Here is a 27,139-nt window from a genome sequence, read left to right on the forward strand (position 1 = left end):
GTCATTTTCAATCTTTAGTTGTAGGGGGCACAGACCACCATCCCATGCAAGAATTGAACCGGCAACTTTGTCTCTCTAATCAACTGAGCCATCCAGCCGCTCTGAAGCTAAAATATTTTTATTACAAATAACCTGCTCTTTTAACTGTATTGCTTAATCTCTGTGAGTGCCACATATCAAGCTTCCTCTACCAATGTGATTTCTAGCATCACCTCTTACTTGAGTGGTTTTGTAATTATTTTGCTTTATAATTTGTCTCTAGTTTCGGTGGGAGTTCCTAGGTACCAAAGAGTTAATGTACTAGGCCCAACTTTTTCTGTGTAAGTCCACTGAGAGATCACAGAGAGCAGGCTGTTTTTCTATTCCTCCCAAGGGTCTACAACCCTGAGGGAAATAGGAGTAGAAGTATCTAGATAAAGTGGAGGTCAAAATTAAGAGTTCTTGCTCTTATCTTTTAGCGCCATATTGAGCATCCAGTTTTGGTAAGTGCAAGTAGTTAAAAATCTCTTTGGAAACCTAAATTTAAGGCTTTGTTAAACAGTTTACACCTGAAGTAATTACTATGGGGAGGAAGAGGAAGTGGTTCCTTTGTGTGTGTGTGTGTGTGTGTGTGTAAATGTGTGTGTAAAGGGGGATGGGATTGCATGGTCTGAAGGTTAAAAGTGATTTTATTGACTCTGATATTACTAGGGTTCCATTTACAGTATGACAAATATTGATGTGACAAATGAAAGTAAGTCCTTATTGTTGAATAAACAAACAAATAAACAAACAAATAAATAATAAAATCTCTTCAGCCAACCTAGGACTTGAAGTGTGGCAAGAATGGTTAGGAAATTTTTGTCAAAATAATTATTAGCAGCTGGTACTTACAGATTATCTTCATTATGTTAAAGACTGTATCAGACTGTCTAAAATAGCTATTTTAGATCAATATTGTTGTTTACAACATTTAACAGAAAAGTAAGCATTTGCTTAGAAGCCTAAACAGCTTGCCCAAATTCACACAGATGGTAAGTTGCCTTGCTGAGATTTATACCCAGATGTTTTTGCATGAGACTTGAGAGCTGATTTCTTTTTTTTTTTTAATTAAAATTTATTGGGGTGACAATGGTTAGTAAAATTACATAGGTTTCAAGTGTACAATTTTGTAATACCCCACCTATATATCACATTGTGTATTCACCACCCAGAGTCAGTTCTCCTTTCATCACCATATATTTGACCCTGTTTACCCTCGTCTACCACCCGCCACCCCCTGTACCCTCTGGTAACTACTAAACTATTGTCTGTGTCTGTGAGTTTTTGTTTCTTTATTTGTTTGTCTTGTCCCTTTGTTGCTTTCAGTTTTATATCCCACGTATCAGTGAAATAATATGGTTGTCAACTTTTTCTGTCTGATTTATTTCATTTAGCATAATAATCTCAAGACCCATCCATGTTGTTGAAAATGGCACTATTTCATCTTTTCTTATGACAGAGTAGTATTCCATTGTGTATATATACTATATTTTCTTTACCCATTTATCTATCGAAGAACATTTTGGAACACAATGGTCCATGTTTTGGCCATTGTGATAAAGCTGCAATAAACATCAGAGCATATATGTATCTTTACAGATAAATATTTTCAGATTTTTTTTTGGCACATACCCAGGAGAGAGATTGCTGGATCATATGGTAATTCTATTCTTAATTTTTCAAGGAATCTCCACACAGACTTCCACAGAAAACTCAGAAATAAACCCACATAAATAGGGCTGATTTCTTACTAAAAAAATGGGAATTCTAAGAGGTCTGGGCAATGTTTGATCCAATGAATATCCTTCTTGAAACATTCTCTTCCTTTGGTACTCACTACATCCCACTCTCCCAGATCTCTGGATATTCTTGTGAAAGATGTTCTCAACGATCTTGCTGCGCCTCAAGGTTCTAGCTGAAATCTAAATTTTGTACTTTTTTACATTTTTCCTGGGTGATCTATTCTCATGACTTCAAATACCAACTATCATATCAATATTTCTGAATTGACAGCTCTGTTGAGCTATTTTTCCTGGAGATCAGACTCCATGTCCAAAAGCATACTCTGTGTAAGATCAAGCTCACCATGAAAGTGTTGGTGAGCAGAGTAAGCATAAGTAACCAAATATTCCTTGGTTACTATCACAGAACAAAGGGAGAAGGCACTAAGAAATGATCTGTTTTACATTTTTCAACTCACATTCACTCTTTGCACATTTGCTGAGAGCCTTTCATGTTTCAGAAACTATGTTGATGGCACATATACGAACATAAATAAAATCCCATCGATACCTTTCAGTATTTAGCGGTTGGTATATATGGTGGTGGTAAGGTTATATTGGGTAGGAATGCATAAAAACAGTACACTATAAAACAGTGCAGAAATTATCATAATAAAAGATGCATGCACAACAGAAATATTCTCTGAAAGACTTAAGTCAATATCCATTTACCAAAGAGGAAAAAAAAAAAAGGAAATAAGGGTTAAGTATTTTTGAAAATGAGAACTTATGACTCCTGGAGAGGAGAAAACAGAATAAAATCTGCTAAATAGGCAGTCTGACAGATTATGTGCAGAATGATTTTCATGGTATTTGAAAATCTACTATCTCCAAAATATACTTTCTCTGAGCTTGACATTAGGTTTGCTGCCATGGTGGGAGTTAAATAAAACATGTCAAATTGTTTAGGAGCTCCCAGTCTAGCAGCTACAGCTCCATTTACAAGCAGACAAAACAGATCTGTGTAGATAGTACCCAGAAAATACCAAATATTTGGGTCCAATTCTGCTTGTTGTTTATTATGGTTTTCTTGGCTATCCTCTAAACAATTACAAAATACAATATCAATTCACAAGCAAACATCATTTTAGAGGAGCCCAATAATTTTCGGTGCCCCATATATTTTCCATTGATGATTGATAATTTTTCTTCTTTTGCAATTTTAACTTTAAAAAAGTTCTGGAGTGAGATTAACATCTCATGTGAACTCTAGCCTTTTGTTCTCTCTTTATTTTTGCATCTTTGCATTTTTATTTGCAATTGAAATTATTAATTTAATAATTTTCATTTATTTATTTATGTATTCATCAGGCTTACTAAATATATCATGGGATTTATGATGGCTATCTTAGATATGTGTGTTTCTCCAGTAATTTTTACCAATTATTCAACATTGGGATATCCTGAAGCTCAAAAAGTTCACAATAAGTTGCAAGATTACATATTTTACCTTTGAAAATAAAATGTTGACTCTTTAATAGAAACCCTCACAATAAAATCGGGGTTTAGTTTAATATCTGAATGGATCTAAAATTTTTTCATTACAAAGAGAAAGGGAGTGATTTGGATTTATTTCACTTAGAATTTCTTTGACTAATTTGCTCAGAGATAAAATATAAGATAATTTGATCAAGAGAGATAAGATGAACATACACATACTACTGTATGGCTGCACCACTTGCTCTTGAAATAATAAAATGATAACTTGAAGTGTGGCCCATAGGCATTTGAGCTAGGAGCTATCCATTTCACATAGGAGTACAAACACTAAGACAATAAGAATACATAACCCCCAAAAGTGTATCCATGCTTTCCATTTCTTCCAGTTCTTCTGGAAACCATTGTATAATCAATATTAATATTTTACAGATGTTCATAATTTATTCAGCCTCTATTAGTATTTATGCTCACATATAAAGTGTGGATAATCAGTACTTACCTCATAAGTTTAAGACTTAAATTAGGCTATAAATTTACTTTCTATTATTTAACATTTATTGTAGTGTTAATATTTTCAAGATTCTCTGATTATTTTTTTAGACTATTGTTTTTACACTTTATTCCTTGACATCAGGGATCTTGTTATGAAGTCAACAAGAGGACTATTGAAGGTCATGTGGAAAAGCAGGGGAAAGATGCTGAGTGCCTGTCACTGATTCAATCAAGCAGCTCTGCTTTGATATGACCTTCATATTTGGATAAAATTGTTTGAAAATCACCACCTTAGGATAAATTGTTGTAAGTGAAATTCCCATGTTGGAAAACATGAACATGTTTAAGGACTTTGATATATATTGCAAAATGAATTTTAGTAATATTATACAAATATGCTTCTGAGAATAATATGTAAAAGAACTGCTTATCCCCACAACACTGAGTTTTATCCAAAAGTGTGACTTCTTTTTGTTTATGTGATTTCAGATCTGGCTAAAGAGCTCACATTCCCACTTGTGATGTCTGTTTTCAATAACTCTGAGGTCCAGCTTTTTCTTCTGATTGGAATCCCAGGTCTGGAACATGCCTACATCTGGATTTCCATTCCCATCTGCCTCATGTACATGGTTGCCATCATGGGAAACAGCACCATCCTTTTTATCATAAAGAAAGAGCCCTCACTTCACGAGCCCATGTATTATTTCCTTGCCATGTTGGCCACCTCTGACCTGGGCCTGTCATTTTCCTCCCTCCCTACTATGCTGAGAATCTTCTTGTTCAACGCCATGGGAATTTCACCCAATGCCTGTTTTGCTCAAGAATTCTTCATCCATGGATTCACTGTCATGGAATCCTCTGTACTTCTAGTTATGTCTTTGGATCGCTTTCTTGCCATTCACAATCCCCTGAGATATAGTTCTCTTCTCACTAGCAAAAGAGTTGCTAAAATGGGACTGATCTTAGCCATCAGGAGCATTCTCTTAGTGCTTCCATTCCCATTCACTCTAAAGAGATTAAAATATTGTCAGAAGAATCTCCTTTCTCACTCATACTGTCTTCATCAGGATACCATGAAGCTGGCCTGCTCTGACAACAAGATCAATGTTATCTATGGCTTCTTTGTCGCTCTCTGTACTATGCTGGACTTGGCATTAATTGTTCTGTCTTACATGTTTATCTTGAAGACCGTACTCAGCATTGCATCTCTGGCAGAGAGATTCAAGGCCCTGAATACCTGTGTCTCCCATATCTGTGCTGTGCTCATTTTCTATGTACCCATCATCACCCTGGCTGCCATGCACCGCTTTGCCAAGCACAAAAGCCCCCTCATTGTAATCCTTATTGCAGATACATTCTTGTTGTTGCCTCCCTTAATGAACCCCATTGTATATTGTGTAAAGACTCGACAAATCCGAGAGGTCTTGAGGAAATTGTTTAGCATAGGTAGGAGATAAGAACTTGAATATTGAGGTAATAATTTCCTGCCAGTAAGTATTTATTGGCACCTACTATGTGTTCAGCGCTACAATGGTTACTATCTAGTAGAGACTGGGAGAAGAGCAAAATGTCGTGCAGCACAGAATTTATAATAAAGTCGGAATGTAATATTCAGTGGGAAAGATGATATAATCAGGTGATATATGACTCACAGAGGTTTAATTAACATTTTAAGAGCAGTTGAAACTAAACACGATGTTATGTAGCACTTGTGTTTGAGTCAGCCCTTAAAGAATGGATAAAATTTGGACAGATTGAGATTATTCAAGTAGCATTTATTAAATTTATACAATGTACACTCATTATACTATTGAGGAGAAGTAGACTAGCAGGGCACATAGCAGATATGAAGGATGTTAGTCTGGTTGAGAGTATGATTTAACAAATAAAGTGCAATAATTTTGAATTGTATGAGTGAAGCAGATTTTGGAATACCTTAAAAAGCCTTTAAATGTCTCAATTCAGGAGGTACTACAGACACAATTTAATCTCTACAACAAATGCCTAACACGGTAAATCAAATTTTAAGAATGGCATGTCTGGAAGCTTGAGTGAGATGGACTATTGATCGTATCATGTCAGTCACCTCAGGTGAGAGCAGAGGGTTACTCTCTTAGGTATCTCCTCTCCTACTGTAATAACTACGCCAAGGCTCAAAGCTACACTGTCTGCCAGAACTTTGCTCTCTGCTTGGCTAAAAGCCAGAGAACTTATCTCCCCTATTACTTCTCCCTACCCAAATTTATTCTTACCTCAATGTTTACTATCTCACTTTATTTTCCATATCCAACCTGACATAAAGTCCTATCGAAGGTTTTCTCCCAACCATTTATCATTTTTCCTGTTCTTTCTATCTATCTGCCAGAATCCTCATCTCTAATCACCATCCTCTCATGCAAGAACTTTTTTATAGCTTCCTAGTTTGGCCCTTTGCTTCAATCTCACCCTCCAATTTGTTCTCCACTTTGCAGCCAGTTACCTTTAGTAAAAGTAAAACAGGTTATGTTATCCTCTAACTTAAAACATTCTCATTCTCTCCTATTATAATTGGGGCATAGAACAAAGTCCATGGACGCTTCTGTTATCCTCCTGCCCCCCTGGAAAAAAAAATCTCATGATCAACTGCTCGTTCTCTCTCTCTCTCTCTCTCTCTCTCTCTCTCTCTCTCTCTCTCTCTCTCTTTCTTTAAATTAAAGTTTATTGGGTTATTGGGGTGACAAGTGTTAGTAAAGTTACATAGATTTCACGTGTGCAATTCTGTAATACATCATCTATATATCACATTGTGTTCACCACCCAGAGTCAGTTCTCCTTCCATCACCATATATTTGATTCCCTTTACCCTCATCTACCACCCCCCCTTACCTATGGTAACCACTAAACTGTTGTTTGTGTCTATGAGTTTTTGTTTCCTCATTTGTTTGTCTTGTTGTTTTGTTTTCAGTTTTATATACAATATATAATATACTATTCTGCCATAAGAAAAGATGAAATAGTATCATTTGCAACAACATAGATGGATCTTGAGATTATTATGCTGCCTTATTTCTTGCCAAGAATCTGAAAACACCTTGACCTCTCCTGTAGGCATGATGAAAACTCAGGCCACAACAAACAATAGCCAGAGAACAAAGACTCTTGAGAGAGGAAAAGGGCCATAGAATTCATTGATTACAAGTCTCTAATTTACAGATGAAGGAACCAGAGCACAGGAAAAAGCAATGACTTTTTAAGGCCATACAACAAATGATAACTGAAATTGTCAAAAAATGGAACTCAGAAAGTTTCCATATATTCATATACTTGACGTTGACTCTTAACATCAACCTATTAAAGAAGATGTTATTGTAAGCCCCAATAAAACTGAGACAAAAATTAAAGGTGTAAAAGGAAGGGACAAATTGGAAGAAAGGGAAAGAAGTTTCCTTGTGTCAGAGGAAGTGTCAGACCTACACTTGTTTTCTAGGACTTCCCAAGGGTAAGGCCCTATAGGTTTGGTCCTGGGTATGGGAACTGGAAGAACTGAAACCATGAACAATTAGGTAAGGGAGGTGTTGGAATTTCATCCTGATTTTTATCTGTGATAAGATTGGAAGGAGGAAATAAAATCCTGGATGGATAAACAGTGCTCTAGAGAGAGAAGGCCATATAATTGACAGGCAAATACTTTGCATACACTTAATTGACAACGTATTATATGTCAATGTATTATATGACAATGTATTATATACTTTGCAAAATATATTGTGCATAGTATCTTATTTAATCCTGATAATAATTATCTGAAGTAGATATTACTCATCCAAAATTTACAGCTTAGAGAAATTGCTTTTTCTTATCAATTCCACTCACTTCCCTAATTCATTCTTTATATTATAGACAGAGTGAACATCTTAAAATGCAAATGTGGTTATGTTACTTTCCTGGCTTAATAATTCATTGGCTTCCCATTATCCTGAAAGTACAGTTTCTATTCTTTGACTTGGCCTGTACACCTTATCAGCATTTTGCTTCGCTCATAGTCTAGACTCCTGCCACACTTTTTATTCTTTCTGCTACTATTATCTGGGACTTATCTCAGTTTTTAAATTTGCTATGTTCTTCATTCATCCATCTGCCAAATTGTTCATTGGAATACAAAGGGATGAAAATATAATGCAACAGTGTCTGGTAAACAAACAAAGGCTAAAACCTATAGGCTCTATAAAATAGGATTAACTTTTTCCAATAACAATAGAAGGTAATTGAGGTTGTAGGGAGAATGACAAAGCAGATTTGCATTTAAAAATAATAGTAGAAGAGTAAGAGAGAACTAAAAGGAACAGGCAGAAAGCTTTAATCTAGGTGAACAAGGCAGGTGATGAAGAGAAAAGAGTCTGAAATTAATAACCAGATGAATGATAGTGCCACTCACTTAACGTAGAAAATAATAATTCAGATTTAATTCTATCGGGTTGAAGTGTCTAATAGCTTTGTTTGAGGGTCTCTGCATTTATTTTTCTCTGTGTCTAGGAGTTCTCACCACCAAATCTATACTATCTACCTAGGAGAAAATGGGTAGGGCCTATTCCTTGTATAGAACAATACCTGGCACATAGAAAGTACTGTATGTGTTATGAGAAGAAATAAGTGGATGAAATATGCATGTGGTTATTGTTGGTGTCTGTGAAATCATCCACAGGTCTCCTTCCCCTCAAAGCTGTTTTAGAGCTCCCTCTTTTATTTATCACACATTCTCCATGATATGTTTTACTCTGTGTTATTAAGTTTTATTTTAGGAATAAAAATAACTAAAATTTATTGTGAACTGAAAACATGCTAAGAATTTTCTTTGAAACTTTACATATCATATATTTAAATTATGTAGAAGGCCTTCTGTTAGGTTTATTTTAATAGAAAATTGAGCTCATATAAGTAAAATAATTGTCCTAAGTCACAGAGTCAGAAAGTAAAACTTTCCAAACCTGACTCTAAGTGTAGTATACTTTCCAGTGTATCACAATAACTTTTTAATTCATTATAAGATATGAGAACATGACTCCTATATGGGGGCTAAAATTGGAAGTACACAGCATAGATATAGATTCCAGCTGTGGAGTTGTAAGCATACTTCGGAATTTGCAGTGGCTTATGTTTGTTCTGAAGTTTTGTGTGTACACAGGCACACAGGACATAAACCACCCATGACAATTATACACACATTCTATTTTATTCTATTTGTTATGCAAAAATAATCTTGGGTCTTCCAAATGATGAGGTATCACATCCATTTTCACATATACCCAGTTTCACATCCAGTTTCACATATATCCATCATTGAAGAAACAGCTTTCTCATGCCAGACAGGATGTGGCACTGGTGGGGGTGGGGGGTGGGGACATAACCAGTGAAGAGTTAAATGTCAAGTGCTAGATTGCCTTGGATGAGACCAACCTCAAGTGAGAACTGGATCCATGTAAACCTCATAGTAGAGGATTTTGTACTTGGCCCTCTGTCACTCCTTTTTTGATCCTGCACTAAAACAGTGCAGGAAAATGACATCCTTATATTTCTCTTAGATGTTCAAAGCTCTCCTTGGCAGCATATTATCCAGGGCTGCTTTTCTCACGGATACCTTGAGTCAAAATTACAAATACTTTATTGACATGTTATTACTCAAAAGATATATGCATATATTTTAATCTGGGGCAATGCTGAGATACAAATTATCTCTTTTGTTCATTGGCTCATCACCTTTCTAATATGGTCAGTGTCTCAACCTCTTTTAATTTACACCCTCCACACACACACCCCATGTTCTCTACTCTTCCCTGATATGCTAGGGAACAACAATGACAACAGAAAAAACTTCAGATATTTCCCTGAATATATTTTCTTTCTCTCACCTCTGCCTCATCTTTGCACATGCCCTTCAGAGTGGGCCATAATTTTCTACTTTGATTACTTAACTTTTATATGTTCCTTAAGGCTGGCTACTGTGTCATCTCAGTAAAACCTTTCTTGACACTTTCTTTCCCCAGCTGGAGAAAAATATCTCTCTTTTGGTTTCTTTATCAACTTCTTACCTTGAGCAACACAATTGACATGTGGCTGTGTAACAAACCATCCCAAAATTCAGTGTCTTATAAAAACACATTTATTCAGCTTACAAATCTGCAATTTGGGCTATATTCAGAGTAGGATGGATTTTATATTTCACTGGATGCCAACTGGAGAGATGGGAAAAACAGGGTTTGAAATAATTTCAGGATTTGTTCACTCACTATTAGTTAATAGTTAGCTATGGCTAAGACCTTAGTTGCGTCTATTGGCTGGAATACCTTTATGTGGCCTCTCCATGTGGTCTGAGATTCCTTTCAGTATGGTGTCTGGGTTTGAAAAGCAAGCGTTAAGTAAGATAGAGATATAGATGGATATCTGTATCTATATCTATATCTATCCAGAGAAAGACAGAGAAAACAAAAAACATATCACTCTTTATGACCTAGCCGCAGAAGTTTTACAGGTCACTTCCACAACATTCAATTCATTGAGGCAAGTCCTACCCAGTTATGAGAGTTGGAGAAATAGACTCCATCTCTTGATGAAAGAGTGACAAGTTTCTGGAAGAGAATGTTGGATTAGAAATATTTCTGTAGTCATTTTTGGAAAATACAATCTGCCACATCCCACTACATTGTGTTTTTCCCCAACCAAAGTGAGAGTTCTGTGAGAGCGATGACTTCTTGTTCATTCCTGTATATATTTGTTGAGAAAATAAGTAACAGTATCCTCTGCTTCATGTACATTAGGTATTATAAAAGATAGAGGAGTAAGTGCCTCCAAAACTAGACACAGCTAGTAACAAAAGGCATGGGTCACACGGTCCCGGATCTGTTTGGTCTTCACACTGTAGACGATGGGATTCATCAGGGGAGGGAATAGAAGATACACAAAGCCCATGATAACTTGTACCAGATGAGGTGTCTGTTTTCCAAAGCGGTGGATGACAGACAAGCCAATCATAGGAGTGTAGAAGAGAAGCACAGCACAGATGTGGGAAACACAGGTGTTAAGAGCTTTGAGTCTCTCAGCCTTGGATGCAATGGATAACACAGTATGCAGGATCAGAACATAGGAGAAGAGAATAAGCAGTGAGTCTATACCCACTGTGGAAACAATGACAAACATGCCATAGATGCTGTTGGCTTTAATGTCTGCACAGGCCAATTTCATGACTTCTTGGTGGAGACAATAGGAATGTGAGAGGACCCGGGAGCCACAATATGGGAATCTCTTGAGCATAAAAGGCAATGGGAAAATGAGTGCTGCACTTCGGCCTAGGGAAGCCAGGCCAATTCTGCCAATGGCTGTGTTGGTGAGAATGGAAGCATAGTGCAAGGGGTGACAAATGGCCACAAAGCGGTCAAAGGCCATAGATAGTAGCACAGAGGACTCCAGGAAGGACAAGCAATGAATGAAAAAGAGCTGAACAAAACAGGCATCATGACCAATATCTCGTGCCCCAATCCAAAAGATGCCTAGCACTGTAGGGAGTGTGCATAGAGACAAACCCAGGTCAGTCAGAGCCAACATGGACAGGAAGAGGTACATAGGCTCATGGAGTGAAGGCTCTGTTTTAATGATGAAAAGAATTGTACAGTTACCCAGGATGGAAACCAGGTATATGAAGCACAGTGGGATGGAGATCCAGATGTGCATGTGCTCCAGCCCAGGAATGCCACTCAACAGGAAAGTGGAGGAAATGCTGCTGCTGTTTTCCAAGGATCCCAATGTCATTGTGTATGGAAGGAAGAGGGAGTTGGATTTCCTCACAATTCCTGAAATGAATTGAGAAAAAGCTAGTGGCTGCTCCTGAGGAGAAAAAAAAAAAAAATGTTATTACAAAGTAGATCTAGAACTCTGCAGCTCCTCCAGAGGTCATATCCTTCTGGACCCTGGTTCCCTTTCAACATTTGTTTAGATAATTTTCTTCTTTGAATATTTTTCTCCTTGCTCCTTCAGGTTAAGAGGTTTGAGCGTATTCACTGTTCCTGTTATATTTAACTTTGCCTACCCCTTATGAGAAGACTTTTAATTAAATACTCCTCATATACCTACCTCTTTTCTGCCAGGACTCTCACTGACACTCCAACCTTTCTTTCAACTTCTCTTCCCTTATCTTACTTCTTTTGTTCTTCCTTTATCTCCTTCCTTCCTGTTCTCTCTTCCTTCCTATTCTCTTTCATTTTCTCTCTCTCTCTCTCTCTCTCTCTTTCTTTTTTTCTTAACTTCATCAGCCACCGATAGACAGAAAAATTCTTCACTCACCTTTTTCTCTGGTCTTCCCACTGTAGAAGCCTAACTTGATCCAGATAGCTCATAAATGCTACTACTCAGCTCACAGAATTCCATCAAGAACTGGAGAGTGCATGAATGGCATTCTGTAAAGTTATTCTTGGTGGCTGGAGTAAGAAAACACAGCGCTGATCCTCACATCAGTCAGTGACTTTCATTCTTTAGAATCAACTGGAATCAACTAGAAATCAACTGCTGTGAGCATAGGTGGGAGGAGAGACTGAAGCAACATCACCCATGGCCACAACCCCAATCATAAAGCAGAGTCCGTGAGAGTCCATAGAACAAAAGGCAATAATGCTGGTAGGGTTCTGTTTTCTGTTTTTTTATAAATGAAGAAAGGAAGATTCAGGAGGATGCAATCACTGGGCAAAGGCCATATGCCAATTTAAGACTCCTGATTTCCAGAATAGTGATCTTCCCACTCCCAATTAATAATCTCACAAGAATGTTAGCTCAGAGTGGGCAAGGCTTTCCTTTGTTTACTTCTGTAAAAGGGCTTAGAATGTGCCCTGGTATACAGTATGTGCTCAGCATTTTTTTTTAAATGGCTGAATAAAAGTTAAATTTTATTTAATTAGTTATTACTAACTTGGTCCATATTTTATCTCTTTAAAATAATTCTGTGAATAGACTTTTATTAATAGTATGATACAGATGAGGAAACCGAAACTTAGAGAAAATTAACATTTCTAAGGTCAAAGATATAGTAAATGGCTAAATGGGATTTGAACTGAGGTCTGATTTTTTTCTCTAGACTCCAGCCTCTAAACAACCGTTATACTTTCTTCCTACATTGATGATAATTCATTGTCTACTAGCAGCAGCAGCTAGCATAAAATCAAGGGCTTAGTAGGGACAGGCAAATTATATGGTAGTTAACAATATAAGTAGTAAAACATAAGGCAGAAAATATTTTTGACACGAAAATAAAGTAGGGTGGTAAGAAAGAACTATAATACTTGATGAACATCCACTATTTGTCAGACACTGTACCAAAAACATTGCAAGAGAAATAGCATGAGACCTTAGAAAAGACTTGCAAGTTAATATTATCTCAATTTGCAAGTGAGAAGAGAGAAGCTTAGAGAATGTGATGATGTGACTAAAGTCATACAGCCAATCAGTGGCAGAGCTGGAATTCAAACTTAAATCTCTAGAGCTTGAAGGCACATTCTGAAAATTTGGAAACATTTAGGTTAGTAAATCCAAACAGTAAACAGATGTCTGAAGCTGTTGTCTCCTTTCTGAGCTAGTGGTAAAACCAGACCTGGCATCCATGAAGTCAGCAAGATCTGACTGCAGCCGTCACCACCTTGGGAAGGAACTCTCTATAGCCTTTCTTATACCTCCAAAATCCGTTCTCTCCGTTCCCTCTGCAAAGCTCAGACTGAACCTTCTGGGACCTCTTCTTGGTTCCACAGCTCAGTACCAAACACCTGCATATTATACTGACTCCTTACACACCAAGGTTAGGTCCAGAGGCTCCAGGCCTTATATCAGGGAAGAAGGAAGACTAAAACTAGAGGCTCTGGAGAGATGGGAGGGTGAATGCTTCACTCCCTGACTTTTATGCAATTGCCTAGCATCTCCATTGAGAACATTTTAAGGATCTTTAATCAATTCCCTATTCTGATGATCTCCCTCAAGCTCATTATCTTAGACCATGGGAATAGGGAGAAGGGAGTAGAAGAGAGTGGTCTTGTGAAATGTCTAGATGGGAGCTCAGAGGATGCCATATACTTGTAACTACTGGTGAAGGATCAACCTTCACAACTTCAGAAAAGCAGAGTGGGTGCTGTTGATAGTGTTTATGTATGATGTATCATAACTGTATAGTTTATGCACATTGTATGTGACAATATGCATGTTGGGTATATATAACCATATGCAAAATTTAAAAGGGCTTTTGAATTAATGCTTTTCCTATAACCAAAGAGGAAGCAAGAAGTCAGGCCACGTTATTGGAAATACTGTGATAGTGTTGATGCTTATTCGTGCCCCAGGTAAACCTATATGCTCCTGACCTCTGCCTACACTCAAGCACTCCATCTCCTCTTTCTGTACCTGATTACTCAGAACTTAACCCTTTGTTTTTAGACATCAAGGGACTAACTGGAAAAACTAATCTATTTTTATACCTTGTAGGCAATATGAACCCCTGCAAAGGGTAGTTAAATCCGAAAAGCAGTTTTATACGTTAATACAGGGATATGAAGAATTGATCACTGACTTTTGGACTCTGAAACCTGATGGAGAAGACATTTTAGAGAGAGGAATGAAGGGCCATTTCAGTGTTTTCATTACCCAGGTAATTAGTGTCTGGATTATTGGATCTTTGTTGGGAATATAAAGGTATAAATAGTAAGGAACGGCCCAGATTCCCCAATCCAATCATAGGAGATTATTCCAATTCATTGGCTTGACTGGTCCCTTTGGAATACAGTGAGCTTCCTTTTGTGGCCACATCCCATTAATCTCTGGCTGAGCATGTATATGCAGTTGAGAGTTATGAAGCAGTATTTTTCAAATCATAGCCCCCAGATAATCAGGATCAGAACCTGCAGGGATGCTTGCTAATATGCAGATCTCTGGGTCTCAGCCTTGCACAATCAGAAACTGACATTTGTGACAACCTCAAAGGTTTAGCAATTTTCATATATCCTTGTTTTTATGATTTGTTTTCAACTCTGATTCCAAAATTTTTATTCCCTCTATAATTAACAATGCATCTTCACTTTTAGCCTGGAATTCATTCGAAAACACAGTTACCTCTTATATTAGATTTCCAAGATTGCAGTGACTACAGACTGGGTGGCTTTAACAAAAGAAATTTATTTTCTTACAGTTCTAGAAGTTAACAAAGTCCAAGATCCAGGTGTCAGGTTTAGTTTCTTGTGAGGCCTCTCTCCTTGGCTTGTAGGTGGACACTTTCTTGCTGTGTTCTTCTTCTTCTTTTTTTTTTTTAAATTAAAGTTTATTGAGGTGACAATTATTAGTAAAGTTACATAGGTTTCAGGTGTACAATTCTGTACTACATCATCTATATATCACATTGTGTGTTCACCACCAGAGTCAGTTCTCCTTCTATCACCATATATTTGATCCCTTTTATCCTGCTGTGTTCTTACACGGCCTTTCCTCTGTACATGAGTATCATTGGTGTCTCTTCCTCTTCTTATAAGATACCAGTCATATTCCCCCCACTCACAAGTAATATTTATTTACAGTATCTGAGTCCAAGCACTGGAAAGAGAGAGATAGTATTAGATGTGATTTGGCAGAAAATACATTTGAATCTCAGATATTATAGACAGAAAGGGAGAGAGATAGAGATAGAGATAGAGATAGAGATAGAGAGAGAGAGAGAGAGAGAGAGAGAGAGAGAGAGAGAGAGAGATTGAATTAATCTTTCAACATTGATTAGAAGGGCATAAAGTTTGATCATATTATAGGAAAGATAATCCTATCTGTTTTAAATCTTAGCTATGAAACTTTTGTAAGGGAAAAACAAGATGTGATATGGGGAGAGAGAAAACAAAAGCCCACATCTTCTAGCCAGGAAAGAGTGGTGAAAAGAAACAAGGTTGAGAGAGAAGAGGCAGAGAGAGAAGTAAGGAAAGGTCTCATACACAAAGATGGTACCTTGAGGAGAGACCGAACTAGGAGAAACTGGAAATGACCTAAAGGAAATATTATTGGCTTGGACTGAGAGAAACTGATGCTACAATGAGGTGTGTTTTTTTTTTAATTTCAGTATTATTTTTTATTGTTGTTATTGTAATTTCCCAGGTTAAATAATTGGTAGATATTTATGAGGAAGACAGATGATTTAGAAAGAAAATAAATAACATTTTTCCCCATGCACATCTTAGTTATACTGTGAGTAAAATGATTGCCCATCTATATTTACATAGTGCCTGCAATGTATAGTTCCCACAAATATTCCATGCTATTTTACATCTTTTCGTGTCTTTGTTTTTACTGTTGCAATAATACATGTCTCAGTCATCCCAAATGTTAATATGTGTGGGGAAACTTAGAGGTCAGAAAGTCTAAACAGAAAATTGTCTGAATATTTATTGAGAATTGATGTTGTCAGGCACTGTGTTAGAGGTTAACATGAACTATCTCATTTAATCTTCACAATATCCCTACAAGGAAGATGTTATAATATTTCTATACTCATTCTGTATTAAGGAAACCAATAAACAGAGAAGTGGGTACTTTTCCCAAGGCCACACATGCATTATGTAGCATAATTAATTCCCTTTTTTTTTTTAAATGATTGGGAGTTTGTTATTTTCCCACAGCATAGCTGAAACCAAAAACATTGATGGGGTTTATGCCCCAAACTTCTTCCTTCACCCTAACCTAACCATGCTGAAAACACTGAACTGATTTTATGAACTCAAACTTCTTAGCTATGCGTTGACGGATTTGCTTGGTTTTCATGCTGTAGACAATGGGGTTCATGAGAGGTGGTACCAGCAGATACACATAAGACATGAGGAGGTGTACCATGTGGGGCAGATGTTCACCAAAGCGGTGCACAAGAGACAAGCCAATCATGGGGATGTAGAAGAGCAGCACAGCGCATATGTGGGAGGCGCAGGTGTTGAGGGCTCGAAGTCGCTCCTGGCGGGAGGCAATGCTTAGTACGGTGCGGAGGATAAGGGCATAGGAGAGGAAGATAAGCAATGAGTCTACACCCACGGTGCAGGCCACAACAAAGAGCCCATAGACATGATTGACAATGATACTAGAACAGGCCAGTTTCATGATCTCTAGGTGCAGACAATAGGCATGGGCCAGCACGTGGGAGCGGCAGTACTGGAAGCGTTTCAGCAGGAATGGCAGGGGGAGGATAAGCAGGGCACTTCTAAGCACGGAACTCAGCCCCATCTTGATAATACGCGCCGGTGTTAAGATTGTGGAGTAATGCAAGGGGTTGCAGATGGCCACATAACGGTCGATGGACATGGACAATAGAACTGAAGACTCCACAAGAGATAAAGTATGGATGAAGAAGAGCTGAGTGAAGCAGGCGGGAATGCCAATCTCTCTGGCATCAAACCAGAAGATGCCCAGCACAGTGGGCATTGTAGAAAGGCAAAGGCCCAAGTCTGTGAGGGCCAGCATGGCCAAGAAATAGTACATGGGTTCATGGAGGGTGACATCAGTACGGATCATGTGGAGGATGATAAGGTTTCCTACAATAACTGTCAAATAAATGGAGCAGAAAGGAATAGAGATCCAGCCATGGAGAGCTTCCAGACCTTGGAAGCCTGTCAGGAAGAAAGTGTCTTTTTGGAGGCTGCTATTATAAAGGATTGTCATGGTTTTATAATCTTGGACTCATCAACCTGGAATATAGAATGGGGCTCCTAGAGAGCAACACGACTGAATTATCACTTACTTAAGTGTTCTAGGACCACAGAGTCAAGAAGTGTCTGAAAATGAAATGTGAGGGCCTAGGAAGGGGAATTTTATAAAGGATTTCTCTAGCCCATGGATGTCATGTGATTTAGCCTTATAGTGGTATGTCCACCAATTTTGGACTCTCAGTGGTTCAATAAGGTCACCTCAGATGGCACAATTTTCACGTGTTCCTCCCTAAAATAAACCTCCAATTCAATCAGAAAAGCATTCAGAATCTGTGTCACATATAAGGGGAATTGGTACCACACACCATTTTTCATAATTGTCTACTTTTATCTGGTGCATATCATGTATTTATAATTTAGCTTGGGATGGTGCTTCATTCTACAATGCCGAGTCTTCACAGGAATACAGAGGAAACATTGAGTAAATGCTTGTTGAACTCCTTGACCTTATAATTTGTGGCCAGCGTGATGCCTTTCCTGAATCTATATACAAGCCTTGGTGGCTAAGGACGCAAATGGTGGTGTGCAAATTTGAAGTCTGAAACCAAAATGTCTGAGAAGAATCAGAGTCTTCAGAAAACAAATAATTATAGGAAAAGGTGCTTTTGGGCTTAGTTCTGAGAGATATCAGGAGAGGTGTGTTTCCAACATCAGGACAGGTAAGCTGGGGCTAGATGCAGTCATGGGGATGTAGAGGAGGTGTGCACAAGATCTGAAACAGAAATAACAAAAAGAAACCTGAAATGGCCATGAAACACCTAATGATTAGCTTATAATGAATGAAATCTTAAGGCTCTCAAAGTGAGCTATACCTCTGGGGCTTGGATCGATCTGACACACAGATATAGGTCTGTCCCTATAATAACTGACCTGGGCCCTCCTTTACCTCTGCCTTTGGAACTTTCATTCAATTACGTTTATTGTAAGCCACACTATAATAGGTCTATATGTATTAATAAATATGGAGTCACTAGTATATTGTTTATCACATGCATTAAAAAGCTTAAAAGTTAATACTTCTTTAATATGAAATGTTTCTGTCACTTTCCTAAGTGTCTAATGTATATTATGCCATTCAACTCTCACAACACTAGTATGAGGTAAGTTCTATTCTAAAGAGCATATTATAAGCGAGAAAATGGTGGCACAGAGAGGTGAAGTGACCTGGGTATGGTTATAGAATGGAATTCAAACCCTGACCTATATTATTGTCTAATATCATATTTCCTCCTCCTCTTCCTACTACTACATAGCACTTTAGTGCTTACAAAAATCAGGCAATTAAAAAAACAAATCAATGGGGAAAAAACCCCAAACTGTAATTTTTGTACCTTGGCACACATGTGGATAGCCCCTATTAGATGCACAACAGATGAACCAAGACAGGTAATAATAAAGAGGAACCATGTTTTGGGGAGTGAGTTTAGTTTGGAGTAATCTCAATGTAAGCTTAAAAAGAAATTCCTGGGGAGAGTGTCTACAGGACTATTGTCACGCAGCAGCCTACCCGTCTGTCTCCTCGTACCTGCCCCTAAAGAAAGGAGAGTCTGTGAGATGGATCCTTTCAGGGACTTTGCTTCACCTTTGTGCTTACACCTTACATCTCCCTGTTTGACCCCAAAGGGGGGAACAACCTAAGCCAGGTGCAGCCGTGTGGGGACCATCAGGAGAACCCATGGGATTGATAGAGGTGGGCATAGACCCCCATTTCTACTGGCTAAGGAGAGCTTCTGCCTCTGTGGCAATATTCCTTCCCACAACCTGCAAGGGAAGAGATTTAATGATGTGATAACATCAGTTCTCCGTCTATTCATATCAGTAAGTTTCAGCATAAAGGTTTTCTCCCTTTGGGAGGTACATACATCCTGAGACTTGTGGTTTCGCTGCTTGCAGGCAAGGGCAATTGGTTTGAATCAGTTTCCTAGTATGATGTATGAAATTCACAGACCGTGGAGAAAACAATGTTACTTCCTCGTGTGTACATCAATAAAAGCCACAAGGTGGCCCGATTTGGGGCTCTCAGTCCTTTGACGCTGTGAGACCCTTGGTCCCTATTTCATAAATCTCTTTACTTGTGTTTCCTTCTTAACCCTTTGCTGCCCCTTCTCCTTCTCTCACTGCCCATGTTGCGCTGGACGTGACAGAGGACATTATATGATCTTTGGCTTGAGTGAGGGCATAAGATACAAGGTATCTCATATGAATATGGGGGAAATTGCTAGCAGACACTGTGGAAATGGAAGACAAGTTATCAGTTCATAATGCTGGAAACTATTTTAAGTAAGGGTCGAACATAAAAATAGAACTAGAAAAGAGACAGAGAATGGAGAATGAGAGAAATAGGAAAATAGTATATGTCACAAAAGTCAAGTCACCACTATTGGTTATAAAAAAGAGATGCATAGGATGAGGGTTTTTAAAAGGCCCTGCACTTATGATTGTGAGGTCATTGTTGATTTTTCAGAGACTATTTCAATAGGTTGGGGAAAGATTATGAGGCTTCAATTATCAGTGGATGGGGAGGAATAAGTAAAAAGAGTAATTTTCCTCTAAGAGAAAATCTATGGGATGGGTGAAGATAACAGGATATTTTAAGGAAGCAATTTGGAAGTTGAGGGTATTCTTTCAAAAGGCTTCCTTTTTCTCATCAAGATGAGACACTGAAGAACTGAGGATAAAAGAGGAAAAGTCCATAGCCAGCTTTTGCCATTCACACTTCAAATCAAAACAAGTAATAATGATAATGCAATAATTAATATAGTAATAAAGCCCCTCTATGTCTCTGAGACTGACTGTTACATTGTTTTGTACACCTGAAACTAAAAAAAAAGGCAAGAAAAAACAACCTTCTTGTTTTGTGATTCTAAAGGAGAAACAAATAAAAGATATAAAAGCTAGGCAAGAGAAAAAAAATGAAGGAGAGAAGGGGAAACTTGGAAAGAAGATGGGCTGTGAAGGAAAATAAAAATTAGGATTTGGAGAGCATGCTGTGGGTGGTAAAAGCAACTATCCAATCTCACTCTGATATTGAGAGAGAAAATGGCAACAGAATTTTAAAAGGGAATGATAATGAAGAAATAAAATTTTCCATCAATTAAGGGGAGATGCAAACAAGAGTTTGAATATATGTGTGGTTTTTCAGCCAGCAGGCTCACAGTGAAGCTGGTTTCCATCCATCTCACAATGAGCCATTTTAGAGAGTTTGCGAAATAGAAGAGACATTTTGAGTTCATCTATTTCACTCCTATATCTCCAGACAGGGAAGGATCATTCTGCCTCCTTAGTGAGATGTGTATCCATAGTATACTATCCCAGTTATTGCCTCTCTTCCAAATATATTCCTTGCATATTATATTTTGGGTATGAGTAACAGGCAAGTGTGCCAGGTATGGGGAGGAAAAAAATAAAACAATCAAAGCAAGTGATAACTAGCACCGGAGAGATGGGATTGCTGTATCACTAGAGCCTTGCAACCAAAACAGATTTGGAACCTAGTACAATTTGCTGGATAAATGCATGAATGAACCGATAAAAAATGAGATGAGATGCAGTTAGGATTAAACAGAATAAATTTTAGTGCAGTGACTCTACATTTTCTTTTCAAAGGCACTCACCTCCAGATTAAAGGATCAGAGAAAATTCCAGCTGATTCCTCTACTAGACAACATCATACAGCCTTGATCCTTCCTTTGGCTTCAATTTATTGGGATAAAGGGATGTCATCCTAGGGTCTATGGCAGAAACAGAGGAGAGATGGGCTAGATAGTGATTTCAATAACACTCTGACTCCCTCTGACTCTTATTCCTCATATAATTGCACACAAACGTGTTTAAGACTTTCAGCATCTGTGTTGGTGACAGTCTGAAAACTACTCCCAAGGACAATCATGACCTCATATTAGTATAAAGCTTGATCATTACAAAGCACTGTCAAATCCATTTTAATATTTATGTATCACAATACATTTTAAGGTAAGTAAGGTAGCGATTACAATTTCAATTTTAAAGATAAAGGAACTAATGTCCCTAATGATGAGAAAAATGATGAGAGATAGCAAGGATTAAACTGAGTGATTAACATGACTTTTACAAGTTACAAAAGATCACACACAGAGACAATGCTAGGACTAGGATCTTCAGGTCTCCTATCCTCAGTCCATCTGCCACTCAAAACTTTCTTGACCAATTTACTGTGGGCTTTTAGCAAGTAGCTAAACAGAGAGCTCAGTCCTGGTTATATGTGCCCCAGTTATCTCTATGTTCCTGGCTGTTCTCTGCGACTCTTGAAAATACTTACCTGAGTATGAACAGCTGGAGAGAAAGGGGCCCGGCGTGCATATTTCCAGTCAGAACACAGGACGGGTGGTAGCTCAGCTATAGGAATATTCTCTACTTAAAACACGGGGTCTTTTTGAAGAGCCCAGCAGCTTCTCAGGAGACTTTGCTGAGGCGGAGAATTCCCTTTAGAATTCTCAAGACGCTTAGCTGAGGATGGAGTTCATGGGAAGCTGAAAAACCCTAATCCTCTCTGTGGGCAAGGGATATCTTCAAGATGTTAGGGTGTTTCTAGTTTTAGATTTTAATTTCTGAAACTGGATAAGAAAGTCCTAGGTAGGCCTGGAGGGCTGTATTACAAGTGATAGTGTTTTGATTTAGATTCAGATAGAAGATAAAGCTGATTCAACCTTATCCTGATACTTTCTAACCACTTGACCATGCAACGTAGGACATATTACTTAATATCTCAGAGAGATAATTTTCTTACGTCATAAAAAGGGAATTCTCCCCTCTTTTTTCTTTTTTTTTTCTTTACACAGACCCTGGTACTATCAGGCATTCTCATATGTTTCATAATCAACTGCTAGTGCAATTTGGTTTGGGTTTAGGAAGAAGGAAGTTCCTCCTTGGCCTTTAGTCTTAAACTATAGATTTCTTAACACATTCCTTGTGTTTTGTCTCCCCAGTACACATGTGGTTTGAGTTATAATTCAGAAACTTGTACTCCAAAATACTGTTTAATTCCTTCAAATAGTTCATCAATCCATTTTAACTACCAACATCTTTGAGTATATTGAGAGTTCTTCCAGAGTCAATTTAAACAATTGGAGGAAACACCAGAACAGAACAGCTGATACTTAATGGATTATCAATAAACACCATTAATAAAATAATTAGGAGAGTGACTGTGATTCTAGTTTGCCAAGAATGGGCCTAATTTACACTTATTGTCTTGGTTTCCCAGCCAGTTTGGAATCTGTCCCATGTTTTTCATTTTATCAGAAAGTGTTATATGTAGCTATATTAAAACGGGCCATGATGGGTTGCTAAATCTTCACTTTGTGCTTCAAGTTTCTGCTGCAATTTCATCTAATGGCTTGTGAGATACATGCACAGTGGTCACAGTTCCTGCTTTAGCACAGTTCTAAGTCTCATGGATGGCCATTGGTGTCTCATCTCTTTTTCCTTGACCATCCCCAATGCAATATTAGTAAAACTGTAAAGACAGCAGGTGGGGTCATCGCTGATAAAATGAAATTTACTGACATGCAAGCATGTAGATACAGTCGACTCCTCCTAGGTTCAGTTGGTGATGGGAGATGTATTTGACAATACTACCTCTTCCAGATACTCTTTTTAAACCAACCACTTGTGTTGCCTCTTGTCCCAAAGACTGTGAAATAAATGAAACCACTGGGCTGCCAGTAGCCTGGGGTCAATAGAAAATAATTTGATTACATGAACCAAAAAAAAAAAAAAAAGAAAAGAAAAAGTTCAGGGAATGAAGACTGATGAATGTTTAGTGCTTATCATTTATTATAAATGTATGATTTATTTCATTGTTTGATAACCTTATTTTTAATAAGCCAATTGGCAGCAAGGACCCTAAAAACTGAAAGTTCACACTTTAAATTTAAATTTTCTATTCTGTTTCTCAGGAAACTTGACAATTAACTTATAACATGAGCAAAATGTTTGTCAATATATGCCATTGTTACAGTGGCCAATTTGATATAACTGATCACATGATGACCAGAAGAAAAAAAATTAGCATCCACTTCAAAAGTGTGTGAATTCTCTTAAGAGCTCTGTATCTGAAAGTAGTTATTTACCATACACAGCTATTGAAGGTAGATTTCATGCTATATATTCATGATATTTTGTACAGATTAAATAAATCCTCATTTAAATGAATTGTATTCCCTTTTTATTGCATGTTTTCTAGTCATTGTGAAAAGGGAAGGGATAGCTGTTATGGTGTTGGCTCTATTAGCAGAAGATAAATTATGTTCATTTTAAATCATTATTTAGATGCTTCAGAAAGAAAATCAAATTTTTCAACTTTATGATTTTTGTTTAATCTTTTTCAGCTTCATGGAGTCATAAGTAATACATAACATTGTGTAAATTTAAGGTACACAGTATGTTGATTTGATACACGTATGTATTGCAAAATGATTACCCCCGTAGCTTAGCATTAGCTAATACCTCCAGCATGTCATATAATTACCATTACTTTTTTGTAGAGAGAACATTTAAGATCTACTCTCTTAATAACATTCAAGTATATAATACATTATTGTTAACTATAATTACAATGTTGTGTATTAGATCCCCAGAAATTATTCCTCTTCTAACTGGAAATTTGTACCTTTTGACAGGCATCTCCCCATTTCGCCCACTCTCTATCCCTTGGTGATCACCATTCTACTCTGTTTCTACAAGTGTCCCTTTTCATAGGAACACATCATCATAATAAAACTTTATGCTTAATATTTGACAAGCCCAAAATCAGAGACCTTTAATCTGTTCTGTCCCACACGTTGTGCAATGTAATGGCCAACATTATTAAGAATTTAAATTGCTCCACTTATTGAGTTTCATTGATTACTAGATGATAATTTTGAATCCTTGAACTGCTTGAATAACAATAAGTGCAATTTTACTGATGAAAATGTTTCTCAAGGAGGGCAAATAGTGTGTCCAAGATCATATAGGGGTTGTACAGTAAAGGTAAGGTGAAATTCAGGTCTGTCAGATGCCTGATAATGAAACATATTACATGCAATCAGGATGGTCAATCAATATTTGGGAAGTTACAGATTGAATAGATTACTGGAATTCCATATTCTTCAGTATTCTAAATTCCCTACTAGTTAATTCTGGGGAATAATATAGAACATGTAATCTTATTTTGTTGAGATATATATATATATATGTATCATGTTTCCCCGAAAGTAAGACCTAGCCAGACCATCAGCTCTAATGTGTCTTTTGGAGCAAAAATTAATACAAGACCTGGTCTTATATTATATTATGTAAGACCTGGTCTTATATTATATAAGACCTGGTCTATATTATATTATATTATATTATATTATATTATATTATATTATATTATATTATATTATATACACCCAGTCTTATATAACACCCAGTTTTATATAATATTAATTATATTATTTATTATATATTATTATATTAATTATTATGTTAATATAAGACCGGGTCTTACATGAATTTTTGCTCCAAAAGACACATTAGAGCTGATGGTCCAGCTAGGTCTTATTTTGGAGGAAATATATATATATATATATATATATATATATATATATATATATATATATATATACCTATATATATATATATACCTATATATATATATATATACACACACACACATATATACATCTATGTACATATATATTATATTCACCTTTATTAACATACAGTCTTTCTATTAGAGCTAATATTGAGTTGATCAAAGAGAGGAAACATAACAAAGTTTTACCAAACCCTCTGCAATAAACTATTTTATTTTATTTTATTTTCAGTTGACATTCAATATTATATTAGTTTCAGGTATACAGTATAACAGTTAGACATTTGTATAGTTTATGAAGTGATTTCCCCAATTAGTCTAGTACCTACATATTCCAATAAAAAATCAGCAAGCTTTTTCCTTTTTTTCTTTTTTTTTGATAGAATTTGACAGGCTTATTGTAAAATTTATATGGAATACAAATATATCTAAAACAACTTTGAAGAACAAAACTGAAGGACTTATATTACCGGACTTCAAAGCTTATTATAAAGTCTAAACTTTATGATGATTACTTTACAAATGTCGGATTGTTTTCATTCCCTCAAAAATAAGTCCCCTTGGTTATTGTTAAGAATTCTCTCCTTCCACTTTTGCTTTATCTCTGAGGTTTCTCCAGGCTCTTCTCATGGAAGAGACAGCAGGATGCATCTGAGTTCTTCATTATTTTTGTGTGTATAGATGTGAGGTAATTGTGATGGTAGTGTTGCGATTATTGGCTTATTGCCCAACTTTGAAGACTGATTACATTTGTTTCATGAGGATATAAATAAGCTACAACAAGGTAGTTAACACATCTGTTATTTTTATTTTGATATGTCCAGTCACTATGTAGCACATTGACTGACATGTGGTAGCTTAGTAAATATTTGTTGAATGAATAAATGAACTGTATTTTTAAAGCTAGCATCACAAAACATATGACATTTTTACCCTTATTATCTTTAGTATCTTTGCCATTTAGCTATGCTTGTTATGGGTAAAACGTCAGATTTTGGTAAATGTAACATCCATATGGATTTTTACTTTATAAGCTGGCATTGTATCTATTTTGCATGTTTAATTTACATAGCATTATATTTTGAGTTGTATTTATATATAGGGAGTATTAAAAATATGGAGTTTTATAACTACTATAATAAAGATGAATTATGCTCATATATAATAATTATTAATATTGTTATATAGCTTTGATGTATTTTTCTTGTGATGAAACAAAACATTATAGATTAGTTGAAGTTACTCTTGTCCTATATACTAAACATTAATGAAGATATGCCTAGCTAATAGATGGATGCAGCACAAGAAATGTCTCTATAGAAAATTATAGGTAAAGTTAATTTATTAGAAAATAAGAATTGTGGAAAACAAAGACAAAACTTCCATTTCAAAGAGATAGTAAAAGAAAACCAAGTAAACCCAAAGGAAAAAAGAAGGTAAGACTGGAAATCAATAAAATAGAAATCTAACATAAAATAGAAAAAGTCAATAAAGCACTAAATTTGACAAATTTAAAAGTTTAAAAAAATCCAGTAAAAAATTAGCAGAACTGCTCATCATACCTCAGTGAACTAGAGCCATGTTTGTTTTTTCCCAAATAAATATGTTATTTTGCTTTTTAAAATTTTGTGTAAAATAATACTTTAAAAATCTCTTTAATCTTAATTAGGACTGTACTGCTGCAGCTAAGTTTGATATATGAGTATAGCTGGTTTGCAAAGAGAAATAAGAATCAGAAAAGAGGTGAGTAACTTTTGTTAAAAAACAGAATTCAACTGAGAAAATTTGAAGATGTAATTGGCTTTATTAAACAATTCATGAATCAGGCAGTATCTCATCTAGCTACTGGAAGGGTGCTACAGTATTGTAAAAATCAAAGATTTTTATAGGAAGAAGAGTGGAGCAAGGGAGATATTAACAAAAGAATAAAAAAGGGATTCTTTTTAGACCAGAAAGACTGTTTTGGAAGGAAGAGAACAACATGAGTTTTTACCATGCACATAGCCTCCTCTTTCTATGGGATTGGGGGAATGGAAAGGACCCACAAACACATTACATTACTGATACTTGACAAGAAAATT

General features: G+C 36.6%; 3 protein-coding genes across 3 annotated transcripts; 1 reads left to right on the forward strand and 2 right to left on the reverse strand.

Annotated features, from left to right (window-relative positions):
* The first annotated feature begins 4,255 nt into the window (after positions 1-4,255).
* LOC109436945 (olfactory receptor 51A7) lies at positions 4,256-5,191 on the forward strand. The gene has a single exon (XM_019715825.3). It carries the CDS (start codon positions 4,256-4,258, stop codon positions 5,189-5,191), a length of 936 nt encoding a protein of 311 aa, XP_019571384.2.
* A 5,380-nt stretch (positions 5,192-10,571) lies between these two features.
* Positions 10,572-11,513, reverse strand: OR51G2 (olfactory receptor family 51 subfamily G member 2). The gene has a single exon (XM_019715818.3). It carries the CDS (start codon positions 11,511-11,513, stop codon positions 10,572-10,574), a length of 942 nt encoding a protein of 313 aa, XP_019571377.3.
* Positions 11,514-16,445: 4,932 nt separating this feature from the next.
* OR51G1 (olfactory receptor family 51 subfamily G member 1) lies at positions 16,446-17,411 on the reverse strand. Its single transcript, XM_019715785.2, has one exon. The coding sequence runs from the start codon at positions 17,409-17,411 to the stop codon at positions 16,446-16,448; it is 966 nt and encodes a 321-aa protein (XP_019571344.2).
* Between the last annotated feature and the right edge of the window lie 9,728 nt (positions 17,412-27,139).

This window comes from Rhinolophus sinicus, chromosome 14 (genome assembly GCF_057876585.1).
Source record: "Rhinolophus sinicus isolate RSI-liver-muscle chromosome 14, RSI-T2T, whole genome shotgun sequence".
NCBI classification, from domain to species: Eukaryota; Metazoa; Chordata; class Mammalia; order Chiroptera; family Rhinolophidae; genus Rhinolophus; species Rhinolophus sinicus.